The sequence below is a fragment of the Kwoniella bestiolae genome, chromosome 3 (assembly GCF_000512585.2).
Source record: "Kwoniella bestiolae CBS 10118 chromosome 3, complete sequence".
Taxonomy (NCBI): domain Eukaryota; kingdom Fungi; phylum Basidiomycota; class Tremellomycetes; order Tremellales; family Cryptococcaceae; genus Kwoniella; species Kwoniella bestiolae.
This window is the reverse complement of record NC_089243.1, coordinates 1,774,032-1,797,204: the sequence shown is the minus strand read 5'-3', so window position 1 is coordinate 1,797,204 and position 23,173 is coordinate 1,774,032. Positions and strand designations below refer to the sequence as shown.

Genomic DNA, 23,173 nt, shown 5'->3' with positions numbered 1-23,173 from the left:
AATATGCTGAGGATCGTCATGGGTCGAGTATTCATAGCATGAGCTCGAAATTCGAAAAATTCGATGCTTTTCCCCAATCTCCAAACGATTTTCACTGTTTCCCACGGACCTACAGCCTGGGATACTCTCGGTCCCTTCTTGGATGATCTCTTTCCTGTTGAGCTCGGGGATACCAGGAATTCAGATTTGCGTGTCGCCGCGTGGTCTCAAGCTCGATATCTGTACGAAAGGAATTGTCTCGCCAACGTCATGGGATGTCTTGCTTCACCCACACACGCTTGCTCACACGTCAACAATGGGCCTCAAGCATACGCCGTAACCAACCCCTGAGGATATCTCGTCTCTCATGGTACGAAAATGTCAACCAAGTCTCGAGGTTTACACTTGTCATATCACCGGAACAACGATGGAATGTGGAACGAATATACGGATTGTCTCAGACTGTGTCAACCGTTGGTCAGTCAGCATGGAAGGATGGGACCGTTCTGGAATTCACGAACTGCTTGAATGGTTGCATGGCCAGCTCAGGGTAGCGAGGGATCGATTTGAAGTCAGCGACCAATTACGAAGCTCTACCTCCATCGAAGTATACAACGTTCTGAATGCCCAAACCGAATTGGCCTATTGCATATCCGAGTACCGTAGTAACAATCATCCCAATCACCCAAAAGAGACCAACCCCGAACATCTCCGAAGATATCTGAATCAAGCTGTAGGAGGTGGTGCTTCGATCAGGCTGATGGAAGATCCGGCTGGGCTTTGTCCATGGTGCGAGGCTTAGGGCAAGGAAAGTGCGGATTCACCAAGGTGATATAGTTGATCTTCAGTGGAAGAGAGGAGCCAAAGTCAGGATTTTGTATATACAGTGGACAGCTTGAAAGATACATGTTTATATCAATATCATCCCATCGTCACTGAAGAGAATGTGTATGCATCAACCGACCAAGCTAATGAAGATACATTCGATCATGACTCAGCCACATTGCACAGACGTAATCTGCTCACAAATATTCGTCCTCCCCACCAGCCTCTTCCATCCTACCCGGCACATCTCCGACCAGCTCCACTTCCGCAAAAGTATCTCTATCCTCCTCCTCATCTATCCCAATACCCAGATAAGCCTTCATTGTCCTAAGCCCTTCCTCATCCGTATACTCTCCTTCAAAATTCCCATGATTCCCCACCAAAGCCGGCAGAACATTATGAACCATCTCCGGATCCAACACCCCATATACCCTGATCTTAGTGTTCTTATCCATATTTAACATCTTCGAAAGCTGTCGTCTAGTCACCAGCTGACCTCTTATATAGGTATATACCAACATCTGAGTTTCGGCCCTACATTCCCTAAATATTGGATCTACCACCCATCTATTCACCACTCCCTCAGCTACGTTGAGCCATACACCTCTGTATATCTGTTGTAGTAGGTGGGTCGTATAGCTCTGAGGTAGTGTTGCATCGTAGGTGTCGGAGGTGGATAGGCGAGTCATGAGCATATGATCGTTAGGGAAATGCCGATTATACACAGGAGTCATCGGACCACTCGATACGTAATTTACTATTCTCTTAGGGATCGAACAGCCCGTAAGGAATCTACCGAATAATTGCTGTTTGAACAGATGATTTAGTACCCCCGCTGATTCGTTTACCTCCTCGGTGGTTTGGTAGGTGGTCATATCGGTGTAATCCAATTTGGTGAAATTCGGATTATAGCTATCCCACAACCTCTCTCCAAACCCTCCTGTACTTATTACCTCCAAAACCGGAAATAGGAGCGATGCATCAGCCGACTTGGCCCATCCCATCAATAGCTCCTTGGCTACCTCGTAGGTATTGTTTATATCTGTCGTAAGTGGGGGTATGACCGCTGACGGCAAGTTCAGATGGAGTAGTATAAGATGTGGGAGGGGATTGTCGGGTGGACCAGTAGGTTTAAGAGAGGAGTAGGCGATGTCCAGCCGTTTGACGTATTTCAGAAGACGGGTTTTGGGCGTGTCGAAGATTGTTGGTGGATCACCGGGGTGGAGGAGGGGGACTCCGTACAGGAAGAGAGGGAAATTGGAGACTATCACTCGGTGGTACAGGGTGGGTGCGGCGTAGCGATAGAACATCTACATGAGGTGAGGCGTATGAGCTGGAGGGATCGGTACGAGTATGGTATACAAAGAAAGTCAAGTTACTGTACATACCTTGTTTACCCTCATGGCTACTGCCAGATCGTTCTGATGATAATCGTTTGGATTCCTCATAGACCCGGTCGATCCCATGGGTCGGCGGAGGAAGGTGATGATTCGACCCCATATTTCAGGCGGGAGCTGGGGTGACCTGGACAGTGGCTGAAACGTACCATTTGTAGCTGTAAGTGTAGGTCTATCTTTCGTCATTGATGTTTGTATGGTGTTGGTGGTAGTTTGATGAGAATTACGTATACTATATCGTTTGAAATTGCCGAGATAGCGATAACTTTATATCTGCCAGTTGAGTTGTTCAACTTTGATAGGAGCCATGGTAAAATGTTGTTGATGATGTAAAATGGATGAGGATGTGCACACCATGTAACAAGATAGCAAGATCCATCTGCAACACCTTACCAGAGTGCATTAAAGCTGTGCTGCTTGCCGAATAAAGCACGGACGTCTCATACAGGCTAGGTTCGCTTGCTCGGTTTTCCTTCGGACCGTTCTCCGAGGCTACACAAGTAGCTCGGTTTCCCAGGAACCAAACAAACTTGCAGTCTACAGTATAGTAGACAAAGAGCTCCCTCATAGCGAGCTACATCTTATGCATCTACGTACAGGTACATACAGGTATATGTACAAAGTAAGAATGATCACACCAGTGCAGTGTATTAGGCAGTTACACAGTAAAACCCCATATACTCGAAATGGAAATACATTAAACTAATTCAATTAACCCGCAACATCTACATTCCACCGGATCAGGTCTAACATCCACATCCATAGGTACACCTTCCTCCGCTTGTTTGACCTTGAGTGAAAATCCTCTTTGTTGGTAATACCCTGTATTCTTAGGCATCAACCGTTCACCAATGATAGCATATACCTGTTCCTTATCTTGTATACTCATAAGACGTGCAGGAGGCATCGAGAAGCCAGTTTGACCAGCGGCTGTCTTTATGGAAATAGCGGCTGTTCTCAGTGGAGCCATCCCGAGGGGTAGAACGATGTTCAATTCGGTAGACCTAAGCTTACCAGAGTGTTGTCGTTTGGGGAAATTCGATAACGATTCATCGATGATACGACAAAGGTGGTGCAGGAGGATTGGCAGAGCGTCGTCGATCCAGTCCATCAACCATGAACTATCTGTATTGACGAAACACCCCTTGATCAGATCTTTGGTGATGATCCAGTGATTGGTTGTGAAAGGTACGATATGAATCGATTTGGGATGATGGGAGATGCTGTGATCCAGAAAAGCTGTAATGTCGGTCGTATCACTCTGATGCTTCGCCATGGGGATACAAGTCCACGGACCGAAATTCGAGTGAAAACATGCTTTTCTAGCTTTGGAGGTGTGGTATCGTAAATTTGATGCAAACTCGAGTGAAATTTCGTTCCTCCGCTTCAGCAGGTCCTTCACAATTTGATCTTCGGCATGGCCGTTCTTCAGATTTCTAGGAGATGGTTCATCCAGCATCCAGCCTCGGTTACGCATTTTGAAGTCTGCGATACCAATGATCAATCGCTCGATGTTTCGAAAGATCATTGTATCTCCTCGACTGGCCTTTGAAAGAGGGAATTTTGGTTGTTGGATTGTCTCCAGTAATTGATTTGTATGATGTATACTCTCCAAGGCTGTGAGGTACACCTGAAGGAAGTTCTGGTCATCTGGATCTTTCGGGGTTTGGTAGATTGGAAGTCGAGACCAGTTGAACTGCTGGAAGGACGGGGTGGGGCTGGGGTGTTGTTTGGAGGGTTTGCAGTAGATCAGGACCATTGAGCGGACTTGTCCGAGGCAGTCAAGTTTCGATGACCGTGTATCGGGGGAGGGAGTACGGTCGATGCCGTAGAATAGTCGGTAAGGATCGCAGACGATGATTCGATCGTATAGCAGAGGAGATGCGAGATGATGGAGTTGCTACGGATTGGTGGGTTCGTCAAAACGTCAGAACAGTATGGTCGATGCGGATGGTCTGGAGGATATATAAATGCAAGTGGATGATGGGAGGAGTGACTCACCTTTGATACTCGCATGAGAGCCGCCAGATCATTCTGATGATATCTACTCCAATCACTCAACCCATGTCCGTCATCTACCTGCCCCGAGACTGAACATTGATCGCGTAGAATCTGCCCAGTCGGTCTTCGGACCAGCTTCAAGATGTCGAGCCATATATGATCGGGTAGTTCCGCAGCAGGCTTGTTTGGGAGATCGACGGCGATATTGCTTTCTCTTCGATTCGTGTCGATTGAGGGTTCTCTCGTAGGATTCTTCAGCTGATGGAAGGCAGTCCTCAAGGTAAGCGCGTATTGCATTCGAATTTAGCTGCAGAAAGTATGTATGTAAGAGGCGCTTCACTCACCCAGCGTGTGAAGGTTCTGATGCTGGGCATCTTCTCGAGCAGGTCGCAAGCATGAGTGAGAACGAGATGATGATGAGATGAGAGAAAGGTGATTTATTTACGTTTTGATAAGCACGTGCAGTGGAATACTGTAAATTTATGTATTCAGGGTAGATCGGGTTTATCATTCCGGCAAGATAATAGACTCATGCTCGAATCTGGAAGACGATGGCCAGGTCAGCTATCACTCGTATGCTTCAGTTCGTAAATCTTATTGCATAGCATACTGCATATCCACAAACCTAAACCTAAACACAGTGTTCATTTCCCACAGGCAGGACACTCTCCCCTCTCCGCCCAAGTAGCTACATCAACCTTCACCCCCTTCCCTTTGAATCCCGAGCCCTTCTTCCCGATCAACCATTTACCTATCTCCTCGAAGATCTTACTGTAGCTCATCCCCTCAATCTGATCTCCGAGGGAAGTACGCAGTCTCGGAGCAACGGTACGAAGAACGGATAGTTCAACAGGTAGATAGATGATCATCCTAGTTTGTCCATTCCCATTCCCGTTTCCCCTAGGTAAACCTCGGACAGTCTTGGTAAGGATCAATCTAAACCATCTGAGAAATCCTTCGAGAGAACGCGCCTCCCTGTCTTGCGGAGTAAGAAACCAATCTTCCTTTGGACGAAAGTTCTGTACTGTCTCTGACTTGATGATCAGTCGTGTGGTCGAACTACTAAGGATAGGTATAGGAATCTTGTATCGGATGTATTCTCGTCCTATCTCTGTGGTGTATGTTTTAGGCGGTGGAACTGCCGATAGATCCCAGGAATATGGTCCATGGGAAGAATGGTCGCACAAATGTGGGGGAGACAGGATTCTGGCGAGTATAGCCTGGAACTGATCCTGGATATCAAATCGATTATCCAAGAGATAGTTGATCCTCTCGCTATAACATTCCTTTACACCCCATCTTTCTAACTTCCGATTGAGCAGACTATGGTGGTTCTCATACCTGCACTCCTGGATAGGTAAGATCGATAATCTCTGAACATTGCGCATCAACAACCTTCCATTCAAATTCATATCCCGAAGAATGGTGATAGCTCGGTCCACCGTATCCAATGCAAGTATATATAACCTCATCACCTTATCCGCTTGAGGATGAAATATCACATCTTCCCATTCCCACTATCCGTCTCTTCCGGTAGTGTGGGGATATGCGAAGGTGATTTTCTTTATCATTTTCAATCGGTACTTCTTCGGTACGCATCCATTGGGGGAGGGACGGTTGAGTCCAAAGAAGAATTTGGAGGGGTCGGTAATGGTGATCGAGGGGGTGTAGATGTAGGAAATGATGAGGTTATGGAAACGCTTTGTGAGGTGTGAGGGAGCAGTACAATGTGAGTACGTGACTGACTTGAAGGATGGTAGAGGGGCAAAGGGTGAACGGAGAAGGAAACATGAGGAGAAGAGGAGCGGAAGTGAGAAGTAGGGGAGTAAAGAATTGGGGAGAGGAGGGGGGCGAGGCGAAACTGGGAGAAAGGAAGAGAAATAATACTTACAGGACACACTCGCATGAGGGTTAAAAGCATATTGGGTCTTTGTCTGGTATGTTCTACGGTGGGGTCAATAGTGGGTCGCATATCCTTCAAGAGTTTGATGAATCTGTGAAGGACATCATCGGGTAGGCGGTTCATTCCTGGGGCTTCCATGTTGCAGTGTTCTCATACATGTAGCGTGATCAAGGAGTGATGATGGACGAAGGTCGTTCATTTTAGCGAAAGATGAAGTGAGAACGAAAAAGATCTCCTAACCCCAGGGAGTATGACATCTTCGCAAGGATTCGTAATTGTTCATGTTTGATAGATACGTACAAACTCATTCTCGACCCATACAATGTTATCCCAAATCCGTCCACATCACTCCGCCTCAAAACAGGTCCACCTATTCGCATCGACCCCACAAGCAGGGCACACCCCGGCCTCGTACTCCATCACCTGTACCTCGCCTACCCCGTTCTCAATCTCCAGAAAGGCCAAGACTTGATCCCTCTTCTGCTCGGTTGTCCAATTGATATCATAATCTGTATACCCCTCTTCACACAGCACCGTAAATCCCTCATCAATCAGATCGACATCTAAACAACCGTATATCTCCACCTTCGTCTTCTCATCACGATTGCTATGAGCATTTGCAAGATTATGATGGTGTTTCTCAATTTCGTCCTTGGGGATCGGTTGGAAGTACGTTCTGAACTCGCTTATATTCCATTTCAACCATTGGTACAGGTCCGCCTTCTGTCGACGATCACTATGATTGGTCCATTCGAAATCATCTAACACCCACCTGTAGGTTGATCCGTAGAATATCAAAGGCTGGACCCTCCACCTGAGCATCTGTTTATCCTTTTCAGGAGGGAGGATGAACTTCCCCACTGATCTGGGATATACATGCAGTGTGATACTTTCCGGAGGGGTGAGCTTGATCTTATCGTACCGCCCTTCATCCCTTCGGTAGGCATATGGTCCTTTATCGTCGTCCATACACACATGTCGTGGGGTGGCGATACGAGCAAGTTCGTATGAGAATTGGTGTCGTTTAGTCACGGAGGTGATGGGTGAGAATGAATTTCCCCGTCCATCGATCTTCTGACGATATCTTTCTAGCTTATTGGGGAATAAGGCGTATCGTGGCCAGGAGACATTATCGTTTGGATGGGAGATACCATAATACGGTATATCGGTTGAATAGTCTATATGACGATATTTGAATGATGGGTGATGTACAGTAAGTATCTCCAGATTCGACATTATGACTGGTTCTCGATTCTTTAGGTAGTGTTTTCGAAGAGTTCGGATATCGTGGACCTGTCTCACGGCGGATTGCGAATTATCCACGTCATTCACCATCTTCCTGATCTCCTCGTTGTTGTTACTGTACACGAAGATCTTCTCTTCAAACCTCGCCTTGTCTTCTTCGGAGATGGGGAATCGGAGATCGACTTTGGTGATTGGGAAGGCACCGTATGCGAGGTCGAGTCGATGAACGAATTGGAGAAGATCAAGTTTGGTCCATCTTGTGTATCTTTCGGGAAGGCCCCCAAGAGACTTTTTGCCGATGGCGTAGAATAGGAGGTCGGGTCGGTCGGTGATTACTCGTGCGTACAGGATGGGGGCAGTGAGGTAGTAGAATTTCTGATCATGCATCAGCTAAGCTGGGCTATGCTTTGGAGAAGGTGTTGCTGCAATGAAGAGACTAAGAATATTGAGCACTCACTTTGCAAGCCAACATCGCATTGACCAAATCCCTCTGATGCCAATCCCCTCTTTCCCTCTGTTTCCCCTTGATCGGCCCCACCTTTCTTCGAAGATGTACAAATACCCTCTGCCATATCTCGATAGGTAGTTCCGGTAGATCATTCGCTGTGGAGTGGGGTCGATAGTATGATTCGGGAAAAGAGTTGATAATATCGACATTGTGATAGTAGATATCATCGCCTGACATGAAATCAGGAAGGGATTTGCCGGCAGAGCAAAATCCTTCAGCCTAGAATCATCACGTCAAGTCAAGTCAGCTGCGCTTACTTTGCTCGAGAGCTTAAGAGAATGATGTGGGGTGGAGTACATACCCTGCTAATGGCTAGCTTTGAAGGATTGATACCCATATTGAGTGTTGATCTGGGTGAGTCAGGTTGTCTGGAGGTCGATGGTGTTCGAGTATGCAATTTGGTATGTTGAGACAAGGATAAGGATGAGAGACATGATATGCTTGTTCTAACATGTACCAGGTAGTCATGATGTACTTGTACATGTAGGGAATAGAAGAAGCATGTCAAATCACATTACAAAACACACAACTTGACAGAATCAAAGGCTGTGCTCACTGTTTAGCGTGGAATTAGATAAGGACGGTCCGTGCGTCAATGCGTCATCTCTCCGGATAAGACATGATTTGATTACCGCGTGAAGCTAACTCATCTGTCACGTAACATCTCAATCAGAGTTATCTATCGTGCACAGCATTTATCACCCTTCAATCTTATCATTATTGACCAGCTACCTCCATCGTCCGTGACACAAGAACCTCCTCACGCTCAGGGACATATGGGAGCGGTAGAGTCCAAAGCGTCGGCCGGCGAGAGGGATAGAGAGGTGAAACAGGTCAGTCTCAGGCCAGCATATATGCTTTGATCGATGGTCACAAAGCTGACATAGTATCTGATACTTTCAGCTGAAAGAGGCCGTGCAGCATGGTCGGGTCTTCCGAGAATCAATACCTCCCCACGATATCTCGAGCTTCGATGCCCCTTTCTCACCTGAGCCAGCTTCTCCCAGACCCGAACCTCACTTCGAGGTCATAGAAGGGGGTAAGCAAGATTTGCCCACCCTGCCTAGAGAGATATGGGAGAAGATCATACTTCATCTGCGAAGGCGGATGGGAAGTAGAGCGGAGGGAGATGAGAAATCTGTACCTACAGAACTTCATCAGCATGATCTGACGGTAGCTATGCGGGTGAACAAGGCGAGTCGTGTCTCTTCGCAGCTTACCCACACGCGACCAACTGTCCAGCGGTGCAGCGCAACATGTGATTTAGCTGATGCATGTAACAGAAATGGTACTCCATAGCCGCTCCAATCCTATACACCAGAGTAATCACCATCCGTCCGGACCTCCTCCTATCGCACATACATTCCAAACCCATCTCACCTAACCGACTCTCCAAATTAGAATTGTTCCAATACATCTACAGACTGGATGTGGGGTACGATCCATCCCACGCCAACGAATCAGATATCGTTCCGCCATTCTCCAAGTCCGACAGAGAAGCACTCTCACGAGCTGGTCTCTTCTCGCTCGAGAGGAGTAGATGGCCTGCAGTAACCTTAGTGAGGGATGTGGACATTGCTCTTCGGACTACTCGCCTACTTCGGGAGATCAGACAAAGTCTTCCGGAAGGAATACAGCTGTTCGGTAATTTGCAGATCCTCACGGTGGGAGCATTCGGTAAGACTCAACATTCAAGGTGGGATGTGGGGTACAACTTCCTAGCATCAGGATTAGAGAGGTTTCAACCCCCTTCAAACTCCTCTTTCAACAATCTCGGTGGATTGTTATCGAAACGCCATCAGGACGAAGCGGTATCTCTCAAGATATCCTATCAATTCGGATACGAATTGACCTCGAACTGCCCGTCACTCCAACATCTATGTGTGGATAACTTTACAGGTCCCTTATCGATCTTCATACATCGCGTCAAAAATCTACAGAGCTACACAATACATATCACCAAGTCCCATACCGACACTTCCTGTCGACCCCTACCTCTCATTCAGGGAGTGACGAACAATTGGATAATAGAGGATGGATCGTGGGACAGGCTCAAGGATACAGGTCGGAAAGATTGGATAGTAGATAGGGGGAGTACGTACCAGTGGCTCCTCGGGAGGATATACGACCTGAGGGCCGAACAATTTTCGGATCCGAGAACCAAGTTGGTATTTCATGGTGCGTTGAGTCCTATGAGAGTAGATGAGGAATTTGGGGGGTATCTGAAGGGGTTTCAGATACAGGAGTGGGATGAAGAGTGGAGTTGGGAGAGGAAGAGGGCAGAGGTGGATAGGTATCTGGGGCTGTCGGAGAAGGGGATAGAGGGGATTAAGTTGGAGGAACATTTGGAGGGGAGATGCGAGGCTTGTGGGAGTCGTTCTGGGAGAGAGTGAGCTGTACATATCTTACGGGTAGATACCATCCCCTCATAGCGTCCAATACGAAAAAGTTGTATGCATATGTGTGGTATGAAGACACAAGCTCCATACTCGGAGGAGCGAAGCTGCGCTAGGGTTACATGTCATTGTCAGGCACACTCTTGGTTTGCGCTCAGCTCGGCTACTTTGCTTCTAAATTCATATTTCGCATCAATTCTCTCGATACTCCTCTCAACTTATCAGACAGCTCACCGAAAGATGGCTGCAAATGACCTCCCAGAGGAGATATGGGAAAGAATTTTATACGTTGTACATCGCCCACCTCCCGTTGTAGGTACGGGAAGTACGAGGAAGGACTATCATCAACATGACTTGACGACGGTCTTGCGGCTGAACAAGGTGAACCCCATCATTTATTTAGCTTGCGTACGGCTGCTTACCTTTTGATCGTTGATAGCGATTCTTCGATCTAGCTGGAAAGATCCTATACTCGAATCCAATAGTGGATGATCCCCTACAGTTCTTCACCGGCCTATCTCATCCCACTTCTACCCCTGGAGTATCTTTCAAAGTGGAATTACTACGACACGTCAAGACGTTAGATCTCACCCACAAACAAAGTATGGAAGACAACACCAGATTAGCGTACTACGATCTCTCTGAAGCAGATCAAGTAGAATGGGAAAACGGTTTCTTCGCCAAATCATCGGTGGACTTGGATAACTGTTCGAAATACGTTGACATACTCCAATCACTCGTCATCCAGCATCACCTAAAGAATATATGGCAAGAGGGAATAGATAGGTTGAGCGTCGGAGCGTACGATGGAGGATGGTGGAATGATAAGATGGCGCAGATACAGTATAATAAACATCATCGACTGAACAAGTTTTCCATGATATACATTAACGAACTGCCGACTGTACTTTGGAATCAGCTCACGGGGGTTGACGATGAACCTGAAGAGTCTGGTTTGGAGTTGATCAAGGTACTTAAACCGAGGGTGATAGAGCAGTATAGTACGCTTGGACCTATGGCGCTCAATAATTGTTTGTATGATGGGGCTGGCCTATCGGACAGAACGGGGGAGGTGATCAGTCATCTGAAATTCGATTTCAGAAGTATAGAGGATCTTGAGTCTCTTCCTAATATAGCACATGGGTTGGTCAATAGATGGTATGTGCATATCGCCATTGGAGGGGATGGGGTGAACAGGAGATTCGAGGTGTTGGATAAGATCTTAAGAGGGGTATCGTACTTCTTACCTCTGGAAGATACCGGCTATGACGATCATAAGCAGACTACGCTGGAGATCTACAGTCTGGAGGACCTGCTACCTCAACAGATTGGCAGGAATGAGTCGCCGAAGCTTAGTCAAGATATTCAGGAGTTCGAGGATAAATACGAGAATTGGAGGGTACCCATCCCTGATCGAATAGATGGTGGTAGATCAGATCAGAGAAGGATAGGTCCTTGGGGGATGATGGAGCTTGTAGATAGTAGGATACGGTTTGTAGATGTGTATCATGTGGAACATCGTTTGAAGGTGGTGTTCAAGAGATGAAAGGCATCTCATATTGGGGGTGGAGAAGTACTCGTACTCATGGCCTGGCACAGAGATTAACCGTTTAGCCGTAGGTATGTGCGGGGTAGGAGAATGTCATTTGCGATTACTGTAGATATCACTTCTTGCTCTGCTCAATACACTTTGTATGGCCTTGCTTCAATACTCAAGTTCTCGAACACTCGCCAATCCATGATGATCCTGTCAGACCTCCCTGACGAGATCTTGGCCTCAATATCCTCATGTTTGTACCGACCTCCACCCGACGTCGGCACACCAGCTACGAGAACAGAGTTTCATCAACATGATCTGACATCGCTATTACGGGTGAACAAGGTGAGTTGTACATGATGTCTCATTATCATACTTGGAATCTCAGTCGTCCACTAATTCATCAATCATCACTAGCGCTTCTTTCACATCGCCAGCAAAGTCCTGTACACCCACCCAGTAGTTGATGATCCCCGCGCATTTCTGTGCGGTATATCTTCCTCCAACAGATCGTTGTGCAAGATCGATTCAATCAAACATGTCAGACACCTCGATATTCAGCATCGCCATGGTCTTAGGGATGAAGATGAAGCACAAGGGAATAGATATGTACGTATGGATATAGACGAGAGAGCTGCATGGGAGACCAAGGTGTTAGAGGGGACTCGGGAGGATCTGGAAAATTGCCAAGAAGCGTCGGCCCTTCTAGAACAGCTTCGAATGGAGGGAAAAAATGTAAATCTCATGCCTAATTTGGAGATCTTGAGGATCGGGGCTTGGGATGGAGGATGGTGGGTCAAAGTGATGAAGGAGGTCATCTTTGATCATACCCATAAAGAGGCTCGAGTAAACTCGCCTGTGGAGGACGGTTCGACGAGTTCACCTGAATTGTACGACGAGATCATGACGAAACATCCTGACTCCTTCAAGTTCGCCTCAGCGCTCCTTAAGACAATTAGACCAAAGGCTATCATTCAGTACATCCAAGCTGGACCTCTATCTCTCAGAGATGCCTTATCTCTTGGCATACTCGACCAGTGCTATTCGCCAGAAATGGTCAGTCATCTGAATTTCGACATCGACAGGAATACCATCAACTTTCATCCGACCATTGTAATAGGCTCGTACAACCGGTGGTGTATCAAGTGCACACCCTCGCCTCTGCTTGTTCTGCGCGATGAAGAGGATGATCCACCGACCTATATCGACGAGGATGGGTTGATGGTAGCTTTACATATACTCTTACAACACATCTCGAGATTCAATTATGCCCCTGACACTACTCCTACTAAAGACACGGTTCTGGAAGTGTACGATCTGGGTAGATTGGAGTATAAGGAGTATGATGAGATGGGGAATGTCGCGGTCGCAGCTGGGTGTATGTGGATTGGAAGGGATGAGGAGTATGCGAGTAATGATGAGGATCAGAGTGGGTGGCCTGGGATTGTTGATGATGAAACTAGGGGAGCTAGGAGGTTTGGTCCGTGGGGGATGATGGAGGTCACTAGGAAGGGGGTTAGGTTTATTGATGTTAGGAGTGAAGAGCTCAGGTTGACGGTCATGTTTAAAATATCAAGCGATACCACGGATGAGGATGTACCAATAGCATGTCGTGAACGGGTTGATGCATGAGTGTTTGGCGAGCGTCGACACCATGCATGGTGCTCACAACTTACTGTAACTCACCGTGTATGAGTACATATTGGCTATCGCTCAGCCATGCATGCCCTGCTTCGTTTGATTGTGGAAATCAAGCGCGGATCGGTAGTGCCGCGTAGTTTCAGTAATCGGATTTCAGCGGTGTGATCGCCGAATAAGGCGGATGTGTCCACTTTTATGGCTATTGTATTTTTTTAACGGACCATATGACTGGTTCCGGTTACAGAGAGAGTGTTACTACGTTGTCAGCGTCATTTGATTTGATTTCGGTGGGAGTGCAGGTTGTTTGGTATTTTGTACTTTCACACTTTCACTCCATACTACTGTTCATCCCTCATCTCCCACACAGCCAGCTTCAACATGCTCAGAAACTCATCGCGTATACTCGCCTCGTCCAGTACTTTTACTCTGAGGAGATCAGGAGTGAGGACTTTGACGGTTGCTAGAAATGTCGCTAAGCCTCAATTGTGGGTAATCCCTCTCACTCTCTTACTGTTTTGTAGTGTGCGCTGACTTTATCCATGGATCATGTAGAGCTCGAGCTGCCTTGCCTGCTCAGCAGAAACTTGTTTTCAGATCTGCGTTCCACTCTTCCTCTCTTCTCCTTGGTGAGCTAATCATCTCATTCCCACTGAGGTAGCCATAGGCTGACTTTGTGGTTCCGTGTTTAGCTGAAACCGTCAAAGTACCTCAAATGGTGAGCTAGCTTAAAGCCGTCAGATAGAATAGCATTGATAGCTGATATATGAGATTTGTATAGGCCGAGTCCATCACTGAGGGTACATTGAAACAATGGAACAAGCAAGTAGGAGATTCCGTCAGTCAAGATGAGGAGATTGCTACCATTGAGACCGACAAGGTGGGTCCTATCCTCCTCCTCTCCTCTCATACCAACGTTCCAAAACAAACATATCTCATCTACATTGAAGTGCCATAGTGAAATGAGACCGTGTGCTGATCGATACAACGATGTCAGATCGACGTATCAGTCAACGCCCCCATGGCCGGTAAGATCGTCGAGCTCCTAGCCGAGGAAGATTCCACCGTAACAGTAGGCCAAGACCTATTCAAGATCGAACCTGGACAAGGCGGTGGTGAAGGCTCAGGTGCCGCTTCCGAAGCAGACAAATCCCAACCCTCTGGAGCAGCCAAATCAGAAGCCAAGAATGCCGAAGAAGGAAATAGGGACCAGGCTGCACCTGAAGCTGCCAAGGAGAAGGGCGCGAGCGAGGAGGTGCATCAGAAACAGGATGAGAAGGCTCCTAAGTTGGAGAAGTCTCAGGAGGAGAAACCTGCTCCTAAGAAGGAGGAGAGTGCGCCTAAGCCTGCGGCTAAGAAGGAGGAGAAGCCTCAGAAGGAGGGGGAGAAGGGGGAGAAGGCTTTGGGTAGTAGGAATGAGACTAGGGTGAGTTTTGTTTCCTCCCTGTGGCTTTTTCCGTCAAGTCAATTTCTTTGACCTTTTATACACTTCAAACATGATTCCTCTTCCGTCACTCTTTCAACTCCACCATTTCATCCCATTATTTACCTCGTAACACTTGAGACACCCTCCTGACCTATATTTTTCACGCCCACAGGTCAAAATGTCAAGAATGCGACAAACCATCGCCCAACGACTCAAGGCCTCTCAAAATGCCGCCGCGTCCCTCACGACCTTCAACGAAATCGACATGTCCTCCTTAATGGAATTCAGGAAATTATACAAGGATGGAATCTTGAAAGCCGATGGTGTAAAATTGGGATTCATGTCTGCTTTCGCCAAGGCTTCATGTCTCGCCCTCAAGGAGATCCCAGCTGCCAATGCCTCTATCGAAGGTGATTCGATCGTCTACAGGGATTACGTGGATTTGAGCGTGGCTGTCGCTACGCCAAAGGGTCTCGTTACGCCCGTTGTGAGGAATGCGGAGAGTATGGGTTTGATTGAGATTGAGAAGGCTATCGCTGAGTTGGGTAAGAAGGTGAGTAACTCTCAAGTCTGGGATGTTTGAATTCGTGTCGATTATCATTTTGGTGGTTGACTGATTGATCATGTGTTATGCGTACGTAGGCAAGAGATAACAAACTTGGTATTGAGGATATGTCGGGCGGTACTTTCACTATCTCCAACGGTGGTGTCTTCGGTTCTCTCTACGGTACACCCATGTAAGTGATCATTTCTCGTGACGGTCACGTGAAATATCATTATAGTACTTGGCTGATGTTGTGTCGCTTCCTCAGTATCAACCTTCCCCAAGCCGCCGTACTTGGTATGCACGCCATCAAGGAGAAGCCCGTCGTAGTCAACGGTCAAATCGTCATTAGACCTATTATGGTTGTCGCTTTGACATATGATCATAGGTTATTGGACGGTAGGGAAGCTGTCACTTTCCTTGGTGAGTGAAACTCCCTCCACGAACATGACAGTATGCAAGCACCTAAGGTCAATATGCTAATCGTTATGTATCTCGTCACAGTCCGAGTCAAGGAGTACATCGAGGATTCACGAAGAATGTTACTTCCTTCTCCCCTCTAAGTGTAGCACGTAGTGATCTTAGGGCAAGGAAGGTAGGTCGGTGTGGGAAGCAGGAGGGTCCAGAGGAAGTAGTATAATGCCCCCAAACACATTTGACTGTGATCTGTCATGTCATGCAATATCATTGATTATTCGGCTGCGTATTGTATTGTCTGTCGGACACTGAATTGTGAATCGTTCCTTTGATTGTCATTTCCTGTTGGTGTGTCTTGTGACCTGAACAGTTGTGAAATGACGCTATCAAGAGTCTTTTGTCTGTATGTCCATGTCGCCTTGGCATTGTGTTGGAGCATCAATTTTCATCATTCCCATCATTCACATCAACCATCGTTTATAATCACTTTTCATTTCGTTCCTACCGTAAGTTCCTATCAAATTGTGAAATTTACTGCGCAACAGAAAGTGCCACGTGAAAAGTGATGTCATCCTGATAATTGACCCTGATTGTTTATGCTTTTGCCAGGAATGAATTTGTGAAATTGGGGTTGCATGTCGAGTGAGTTTCAAGTTTGTCCAGGCTGATCATTCTATTACGTTTGTTCGCGTTATCTTTTCGTTGTTGTTGCTGTTCACCTCGTTGTTCATAGATTGGTATAGAAGGTGTAGAGGATTGTGTTGGCTCAAGACTGCACCGATCAAGTCATATAGTACAGTACCACATACACACTAGAACGCACCTCGAAGCACAGGAGGCATCCTGGAAAAGATCAGAAATACGAGCAAAGAGGAGTGATAGGTCTTGACAGAATTTGAACAAGATGTCGTGAGTGCGGCTACTGTAGCCATGTCCATCTCGTGGTGTCACTGAATATCATGGGATCATAGCTGATGTTCGATCATTGGTCATCGCAGAAACACAAGTAGCGATGCCTTGTCTGCATCCACTTCATCCTTCGTTACCTCGTTGGTGACTAACATAGCTGTTGCCGGAGGAGAGTTGGTAGCGTTCATAATATTCAGAAGATGGATCAAAGCTATGTGAGTGCTCGCCATAATGCATTGCAGTGACTATGTAAGCTGACTTGGATGTATCATAGCTACGAACCCCGAACCTATATCCCTCCCAAGGACAGTCAAGCGCCAGTACTGGGCAAAAACCTCTTCACGCCCTTATGGCGCATAGCGATGTGTAAGTGTATCCCCAACAAACCACCATCTATCTTATCCTGTTATTTACGCGGCTTAGGGGCGCGGGCTAGGGGGGTCGTTGCTAATCCTGTATTACACCACAGCCGATCCGGAAGAGATCCTTCATAAAAACGGAGTAGACCCCTACGTCTTCGTCAGATTCTTGATGATGATGAGCAAAGCTATGATCCCCATTTGGCTCGTATCATGGTTGATCCTCTTACCTGTCGACTCGGCACATTCGACGAACGGTTCGAAAGATGGTTTGGATAGGTTTACGTTTGGGAATGTCGCGAAGGATAAGCAGAGTAGATATTGGGCGCATCTGATTTTGGATTATGTGTTTATCTGTGAGTGTTGGCTCTGCTCCAGGTAGGATTGGTGATGAGGAAGAGCAGCAGAAGTGATCGACATGTCGAGAACATCTGTAAAAACAGACTCGTGCGATGGGACTCTTGTGGATATTCAGCTAATCTCCGACTCTTTGTTGCAGTCTGGTTCCTCTGGCTCATTTGGGGAGAAATGCAGCACTGGTTAGTCGTTCGACAGCGACACCTGATCAACCCAGGTCACTCCAAACTCGCTCAAGCGAATACCGTTCTCGTCACTGGTATCCCCAAACACTATCTGGATGAAGAGAAACTAGAACAACTGTTTCAGCATTTGCCCGGAGGTGTTAAGCGTATCTGGCTGAATAGGTGAGCTGTTTTGCTCTGTTCGCTTGACTACGAAGCTCATGTGATCTGTCCGCAGGAATCTCAAAGATATGCCAGATCTGCATGATAGAAGAGTATTCGCCACCAACAAGCTTGAATCATCCCAAGTCGACCTCATCAAATTCGCTAGGAAGTGGAAGATACAGAAAGAAGGGAAAGTAGAGCAGTTGGAACACAAACATAAGCCTGTCCCTCCCGCTCTTGCTGGACCCAACAATCCTCAACTTTTGCCTGGACAAGATGGACAGACACCAGCCGGACCCACAGGACCACCACGAGTCGTTCATCCGGATCCTGAAAGCGGAGATGATCGAGAACCACCTTTCCCATCTATAGATGAGCTTGGTAGAGCCGATCAGCTGGTACCCCGAAACAAAAGGCCTACGTATAGGATCAAACCCAAGTGGGCGCCGTTCGGTTTAGGTTTTTTAGGGATTGGTAAAAAGGTAGATGCGATTGATTGGGCAAGGAAGGAGATCCAGTACTGCACGGAGGGACTAGAAAAGGGTAGAGCACAGCTGGAGGAGGATATTAATAGTCCTGGTACTTCCGACGATCATTACCCGCCACTCAGTTCGGCTTTTATTCATTTCAATCAGCAGATCGCGGCTCATATGGCTGCTCAGTGCTTGACTCATAACCAACCGTAAGTTGGACCATCACCCGCTTTATGCTAAGAACGGCGTAATAAGCTGGCTGATTGTGCTTTTCGTGGTATGGGATTTCAGATATACCATGGCTGCTAGATATACCGAACAATCTCCTGCGAATGTGATTTGGAGGAATCTGAGTTTGAACCCTTATGAGCATAAAGTTAGACAAGCCTTATCCTGGGCAGCTACTGTTGGATTGATCATAGCTTGGGCCACTCCCGGTAAGTTGCGCTTCCTCAAGTACGCATGTTTCCAGCTTACCTGGTGTACCTTGGATAGTCGCTTTCGTTGGTGTTTTGTCAAACATCAAGACATTGACGGTAAGCTCATTTCCGTTGTTTGCTGCATGGGTGTCAGGGGATAATTAACTAATATGTCCGACTTGCAGGAACAATTCTCATGGTTGGGGTGGATCAATGGTGATGGATTTGGGAAAACCTTGTTGCAAGGTATCATCAGTGGTATCTTACCGCCAGTCCTGTTGGCTGTTTTGATGGCCCTTTTACCTATCATCTTGAGGCGTGAGTGGCGGAACTGCATTTTTTGTCGTTATTGTCCCTGATAGAGCTGATTGGACGGTTTGTAGAGCTACTGGCTTTCGAAGGAATTCCCAGTAAGACGGGAGTGGAGTTGAGCTTGATGACAAGATACTTCATTTTCCTTGTTATCGTGAGTTTGTCTCTCTCTTATCAGCTGTGGGATCGAGTACATCGTAGCAGAGCTGATTTTCAATATCATGTCACAGCATACTTTTATTGTTGTCACCTTGACTTCAGGTTTGGTCAGCTCAGCACAGGAATTCATCAACAATCCTGGTTCCATTGCTACGACTCTTGCATCTCAGATGCCCACTGCATCGACTTTCTTCATTACTCTTGTTTTGACTCAATTCACTGGTACGATGGGTACATTGCTTCAGATCGTTTCTCTCGTGTTGTACTATGTCAAGATTGTGCTATTCGGTGGTTCTCCGTAAGTGCGACCCCCGACTGAATTTGCACACCCCACGAACTCAGCTAATGACGCCTTGCATCCCACAGTCGCTCAGTTTACAAATCTCGATACAACCTGAATACGCAAAACTGGGGTACCACTTTCCCAGCTATCACCGTGTACGCCGTTATCAGTGAGTGTATATCAACCTTCTACCAGCGGTAATCGCAACTAAGCGTCCTTCTTTTGGACATTTGCAGTGATTGCCTATTGTATCATATCCCCAATTATCAACGGATTTGGAGCTGCCTTCTTCCTCTTCGCCTATCTTGTCTACAAATACCTTCTCATCTGGGCGTACGATCAACCTCCTGAGACCGATACTGGAGGATTGTTCTTCCCCAAAGCTGTCACTCATCTGTTCGTAGGGATGTATATCCAGGAAGTTTCTTTGGCGGCATTGTTCTTCCTTGCTCGAGATCTCGAAGGCAAGGCTAAGGCGATTCCTCAAGGTGCGCTCATGGTGGTTTTGATCGCTTGTACTGTGAGTTGCCATGATCAAAGCCTCATCCATACAATAATGCCGAAATGCTCTCAAATGTCTTATGCTGACACTCACGGTGTCTTCCTTCAGATCGCCTTCCATTTCACTCTAATCAACTCTTATGGTCCACTTCTCCACTCCCTCCCACTCTCACTTGCTCATCTCAGTTACGGCATGCCCTCTGAAAAAGGTCACGAGCAAAGTATAATAGGTGAAGATTATGCGGATGATATACCTCGACCTGGCCAAGATACAGGATTCAACTCTTCGAAAGAACGCTTGACAATCAGTGCAGCAGGTCAAGGGATGAACGATAACACCATTACGCCTTCCTCGTCCAATCAACGTGATGGCTATTCTATGAACGGGCAGAATGAAAAGTCTGTGGAAGAAAGAGAAAGGGAGCAAGAAGTCAATGATAATAACGGAGTTGAACAACCTACACAGAGGGATTTCGCATACGCCGCGAATGGGGATGATGTAGAATTAGGAATCAGTCCTTCCTTCGCAAGGCAGGATGGAGGCGATGACGAGACGATATCGTCCCCTACTGCCCCTGGACCACCCGTCACGGATATATCCCAAAGCAAGATCCAAAATGGAAGGCCACATTCACTCAGATCAAGGAAATCTACCAAATCTGCTAAATCCAGTGGAGAGGATACAATCTATTTCGCTGTGCCCGGTGGACCTGGAGTTATCAACAGGAAAAAATACCTGGATGATGGGAACGACCCCAAGGCGTTCTTCCACCCTGCTACGAAGGAACCGCAAAGGATCGTTTGGTTACCTGAGGATGAGCTTGGACTTTGTAAAGCGGAGATTGATAGGAATGAGAAAGAGGGGATTAAGAGTAGTTCGAGGAATGCTTGGTTGAATGAGAAGGTGAGTGTCTGAGTCCTCTTCTCTCCCCCTTCTTCCCCTCCCTAGTGTTAGTATGGTATGGTACCATTGCGGTTGCTGTGTCATTGAGCTTGAAGTAAGAAGAGACGCTGATCTGCACATTTCGGTTGCAGGGCAAGGTGCAGATATCCGGGCCACCGCCTGATGATGTTTGATGGATAGGATGATCTATCTGGTAGATGACTAGATCTATACATATACATATACACGATATAATGATGAATGATTATGACGCCCAATGTCTGTTCTAACGATCACTTATGATACCGATATTGACGATGATGTCTGATTGATTGATTGATTGATTGATTAACTTGATTGATTGACAGGGACTAGACTCATCTACAACGCACAGGCCCCTCGTTGTACCATCATGTTTTGATTAGATCTGTTAATAATGCGGAAACAACGTGTTTATCGTTTGGTGTGTGATTAAACACAGATCCTCACTATCCACCTTCCTCCTATCCGTTTTCGGTTATCCCTTCCTTCCTTCCTTCTTCTTCTTCTTCTTTCTTCTTCTTCCCTTTCCAGCGCAAGTAATCAATGAGTAACTTATACCAATGCTTTCATTCTCTCTTCGTCCCTGCTCCATCCTTCAACAGAATGAGCATCCTCCGACGAATCACCAATTGGGTGAGTCCAACTTGATCTCAATGATTTGAGCTGATATTCGACCACACAGTGCATGAACACATTCAAATTGATCATTTCATCAAGCCGACCCAGAATCACCTCTTCCTTCAATCCTCCCAAACCCCTTCCCCACCTACCCGACCATGTTTGGCTCGACATCTTCAAACTTCCCCCACAACCCAAGAATGGAACGCTCTCACCCATCAGGTCAAACTCGACCTCGCGGTACATGTCAGATGAGTTGAAGGTTCGGGGTCAACAGGATTTGGCTAATCTCATGAGAGTATCAAAAGTGAGTGTACAGCATACCGGCATTCTGTGTTGTATTGGAAATCCCGATAATTGAGCTGACGTTATATGTAAAACATGTGTTATAGCGATTCGGTGACATTGCTTCTATCCTCCTGTACGAGCATGAATCCACCTCCGATCCGTACAAACTCTTCTACGGTATCGACCACACCCCCACCAACGATGGTAGAATCTCAAAGTCCCAATGCCTATCTCGAGTCAGATCTATCACTTTCGTTTACCCAAATTCATACACCATCGAAAGTGCCTTTGACTGGAACAAACTCTCGATTTATACGATGCCGCAAAGCATACAAGATAAGAACTTCATCAGGATGTACATCTACACCTTACACAGGACCCTTCATGCCACCAGGCTATTGGAGAGTGTCAGAAGTACCGACGGCGACGGTAATGCTGGAGGACTGATGGCGAATGTCAAGAATATCACAGTTGGAATTTCGCCTTACGCAGTCGATAGTCGAGTATGGTTGATCAGACAGACAGCTATTAATAAGCTCAAAAGGGTGGTCCATCCGTCAACGGAAGATAAGTTGGTCAGAAGTCTACTAGAGATGAAGGAAGGGATTTCAACTAGGTTTGCTCAAGAGTTGGATTACCTCACTTCGGCAAGCGCCTTACGAAAGATATGCTATCATTCCAGTTTTGGTCCTTGGACATACATCCCTCCTCCCTCTAAATCCGTTCCCACCTTGAGCCCAAGTGCAGGATCAGGGACTGGACGACAAGCACCTACGCTGGTGAACATTTTCTTAGATGAAAACTTCCTTCAACTTCGAAATTCCCTTCATATCACACCAGGAACAGACACTCAATGGATCATCTCAAAATCTCTCGTTTCGCTATTCATACCTCCCATCTGGCATCTTACCACCGACCAACGAGTCAATTCGGCGTTACCTGTCTTACTCAAGAAACTCCGTAAGGTCGTAGTGAAGAGTATATTGCAATTCCCGAAACCCACCACTCACAGAGGAGATACAACGAGACTTACGATAAATTTACCGGTTACGATCGACTCTCTCAAAGTGGCAGCTAATCACTTGAAGTCGGGTAGTAATTTCGCTGGGACCAACTTGGCAGGAGGTCCGATATCAGAGAGAGAGAGGAATGTGATCTATGGTAAGCTGGATGGATGGATGATGAACAAGGGCATGTCGTACTACCGTGCGAGGGGACTGTCCGTCCATGTGAGGGAGGCGACGAAGGGCACACCTATCAACATGCAGATGAAGAAGGATTCGGTGGAATGTAGATGCTGTGGGTTGTTCGAGAATGTCTGAGAAGTTGCTTTGGAACGATTACAATCATATACAAGATACTTTGATCGTGTGTCTACTTTCAATTCGATGTATCATATGTTCCCTTCCTTGCGCACTTTCTTGC

At 46.8% G+C, this 23,173-nt stretch overlaps 11 protein-coding genes across 11 annotated transcripts; 6 read left to right on the top strand and 5 right to left on the bottom strand.

Annotated features, from left to right (window-relative positions):
* Positions 1-1,001: 1,001 nt before the first annotated feature.
* I302_105362 (uncharacterized protein) lies at positions 1,002-2,387 on the bottom strand (the record flags this gene model as incomplete). Its single annotated transcript, XM_019195223.1, has 2 exons — positions 1,002-2,114; positions 2,193-2,387. 2 exons carry the CDS (start codon positions 2,385-2,387, stop codon positions 1,002-1,004), a joined length of 1,308 nt encoding a protein of 435 aa, XP_019042936.1.
* A 511-nt stretch (positions 2,388-2,898) lies between these two features.
* Positions 2,899-4,576, bottom strand: I302_105361 (uncharacterized protein; the record flags this gene model as incomplete). Its single annotated transcript, XM_019195222.1, has 3 exons — positions 2,899-4,101; positions 4,203-4,460; positions 4,547-4,576. The coding sequence occupies 3 exons, from the start codon at positions 4,574-4,576 to the stop codon at positions 2,899-2,901; spliced, it is 1,491 nt and encodes a 496-aa protein (XP_019042935.1).
* A 270-nt stretch (positions 4,577-4,846) lies between these two features.
* On the bottom strand, positions 4,847-5,614 carry I302_105360 (uncharacterized protein; the record flags this gene model as incomplete). Its single annotated transcript, XM_065870076.1, has 1 exon — positions 4,847-5,614. The coding sequence occupies one exon, from the start codon at positions 5,612-5,614 to the stop codon at positions 4,847-4,849; it is 768 nt and encodes a 255-aa protein (XP_065726148.1).
* A 105-nt stretch (positions 5,615-5,719) lies between these two features.
* Positions 5,720-6,243, bottom strand: I302_105359 (uncharacterized protein; the record flags this gene model as incomplete). Its single annotated transcript, XM_065870075.1, has 2 exons — positions 5,720-5,902; positions 6,094-6,243. The coding sequence occupies 2 exons, from the start codon at positions 6,241-6,243 to the stop codon at positions 5,720-5,722; spliced, it is 333 nt and encodes a 110-aa protein (XP_065726147.1).
* Positions 6,244-6,450: 207 nt separating this feature from the next.
* On the bottom strand, positions 6,451-8,195 carry I302_105358 (uncharacterized protein; the record flags this gene model as incomplete). Its single annotated transcript, XM_019195220.1, has 3 exons — positions 6,451-7,725; positions 7,808-8,077; positions 8,160-8,195. The coding sequence occupies 3 exons, from the start codon at positions 8,193-8,195 to the stop codon at positions 6,451-6,453; spliced, it is 1,581 nt and encodes a 526-aa protein (XP_019042933.1).
* Positions 8,196-8,634: 439 nt separating this feature from the next.
* I302_105357 (uncharacterized protein) lies at positions 8,635-10,251 on the top strand (the record flags this gene model as incomplete). Its single annotated transcript, XM_065870074.1, has 3 exons — positions 8,635-8,691; positions 8,762-9,052; positions 9,142-10,251. The coding sequence occupies 3 exons, from the start codon at positions 8,635-8,637 to the stop codon at positions 10,249-10,251; spliced, it is 1,458 nt and encodes a 485-aa protein (XP_065726146.1).
* Positions 10,252-10,494: 243 nt separating this feature from the next.
* I302_105356 (uncharacterized protein) lies at positions 10,495-11,800 on the top strand (the record flags this gene model as incomplete). Its single annotated transcript, XM_019195218.1, has 2 exons — positions 10,495-10,635; positions 10,694-11,800. 2 exons carry the CDS (start codon positions 10,495-10,497, stop codon positions 11,798-11,800), a joined length of 1,248 nt encoding a protein of 415 aa, XP_019042931.1.
* A 192-nt stretch (positions 11,801-11,992) lies between these two features.
* Positions 11,993-13,423, top strand: I302_105355 (uncharacterized protein; the record flags this gene model as incomplete). Its single annotated transcript, XM_019195217.1, has 2 exons — positions 11,993-12,136; positions 12,209-13,423. The coding sequence occupies 2 exons, from the start codon at positions 11,993-11,995 to the stop codon at positions 13,421-13,423; spliced, it is 1,359 nt and encodes a 452-aa protein (XP_019042930.1).
* Positions 13,424-13,810: 387 nt separating this feature from the next.
* On the top strand, positions 13,811-15,962 carry I302_105354 (uncharacterized protein; the record flags this gene model as incomplete). Its single annotated transcript, XM_019195216.1, has 9 exons — positions 13,811-13,917; positions 13,985-14,058; positions 14,122-14,147; positions 14,211-14,309; positions 14,427-14,855; positions 15,028-15,408; positions 15,498-15,592; positions 15,668-15,822; positions 15,904-15,962. The coding sequence occupies 9 exons, from the start codon at positions 13,811-13,813 to the stop codon at positions 15,960-15,962; spliced, it is 1,425 nt and encodes a 474-aa protein (XP_019042929.1).
* Positions 15,963-16,720: 758 nt separating this feature from the next.
* I302_105353 (uncharacterized protein) lies at positions 16,721-20,994 on the top strand (the record flags this gene model as incomplete). Its single annotated transcript, XM_065870073.1, has 15 exons — positions 16,721-16,725; positions 16,815-16,940; positions 17,000-17,091; positions 17,195-17,440; positions 17,584-17,788; positions 17,844-18,452; positions 18,535-18,680; positions 18,739-18,779; positions 18,848-18,980; positions 19,046-19,128; positions 19,205-19,431; positions 19,500-19,585; positions 19,653-19,936; positions 20,027-20,821; positions 20,953-20,994. 15 exons carry the CDS (start codon positions 16,721-16,723, stop codon positions 20,992-20,994), a joined length of 3,120 nt encoding a protein of 1,039 aa, XP_065726145.1.
* A 451-nt stretch (positions 20,995-21,445) lies between these two features.
* Positions 21,446-23,070, top strand: I302_105352 (uncharacterized protein; the record flags this gene model as incomplete). Its single annotated transcript, XM_019195214.1, has 3 exons — positions 21,446-21,475; positions 21,525-21,767; positions 21,853-23,070. 3 exons carry the CDS (start codon positions 21,446-21,448, stop codon positions 23,068-23,070), a joined length of 1,491 nt encoding a protein of 496 aa, XP_019042927.1.
* Positions 23,071-23,173: the final 103 nt, after the last annotated feature.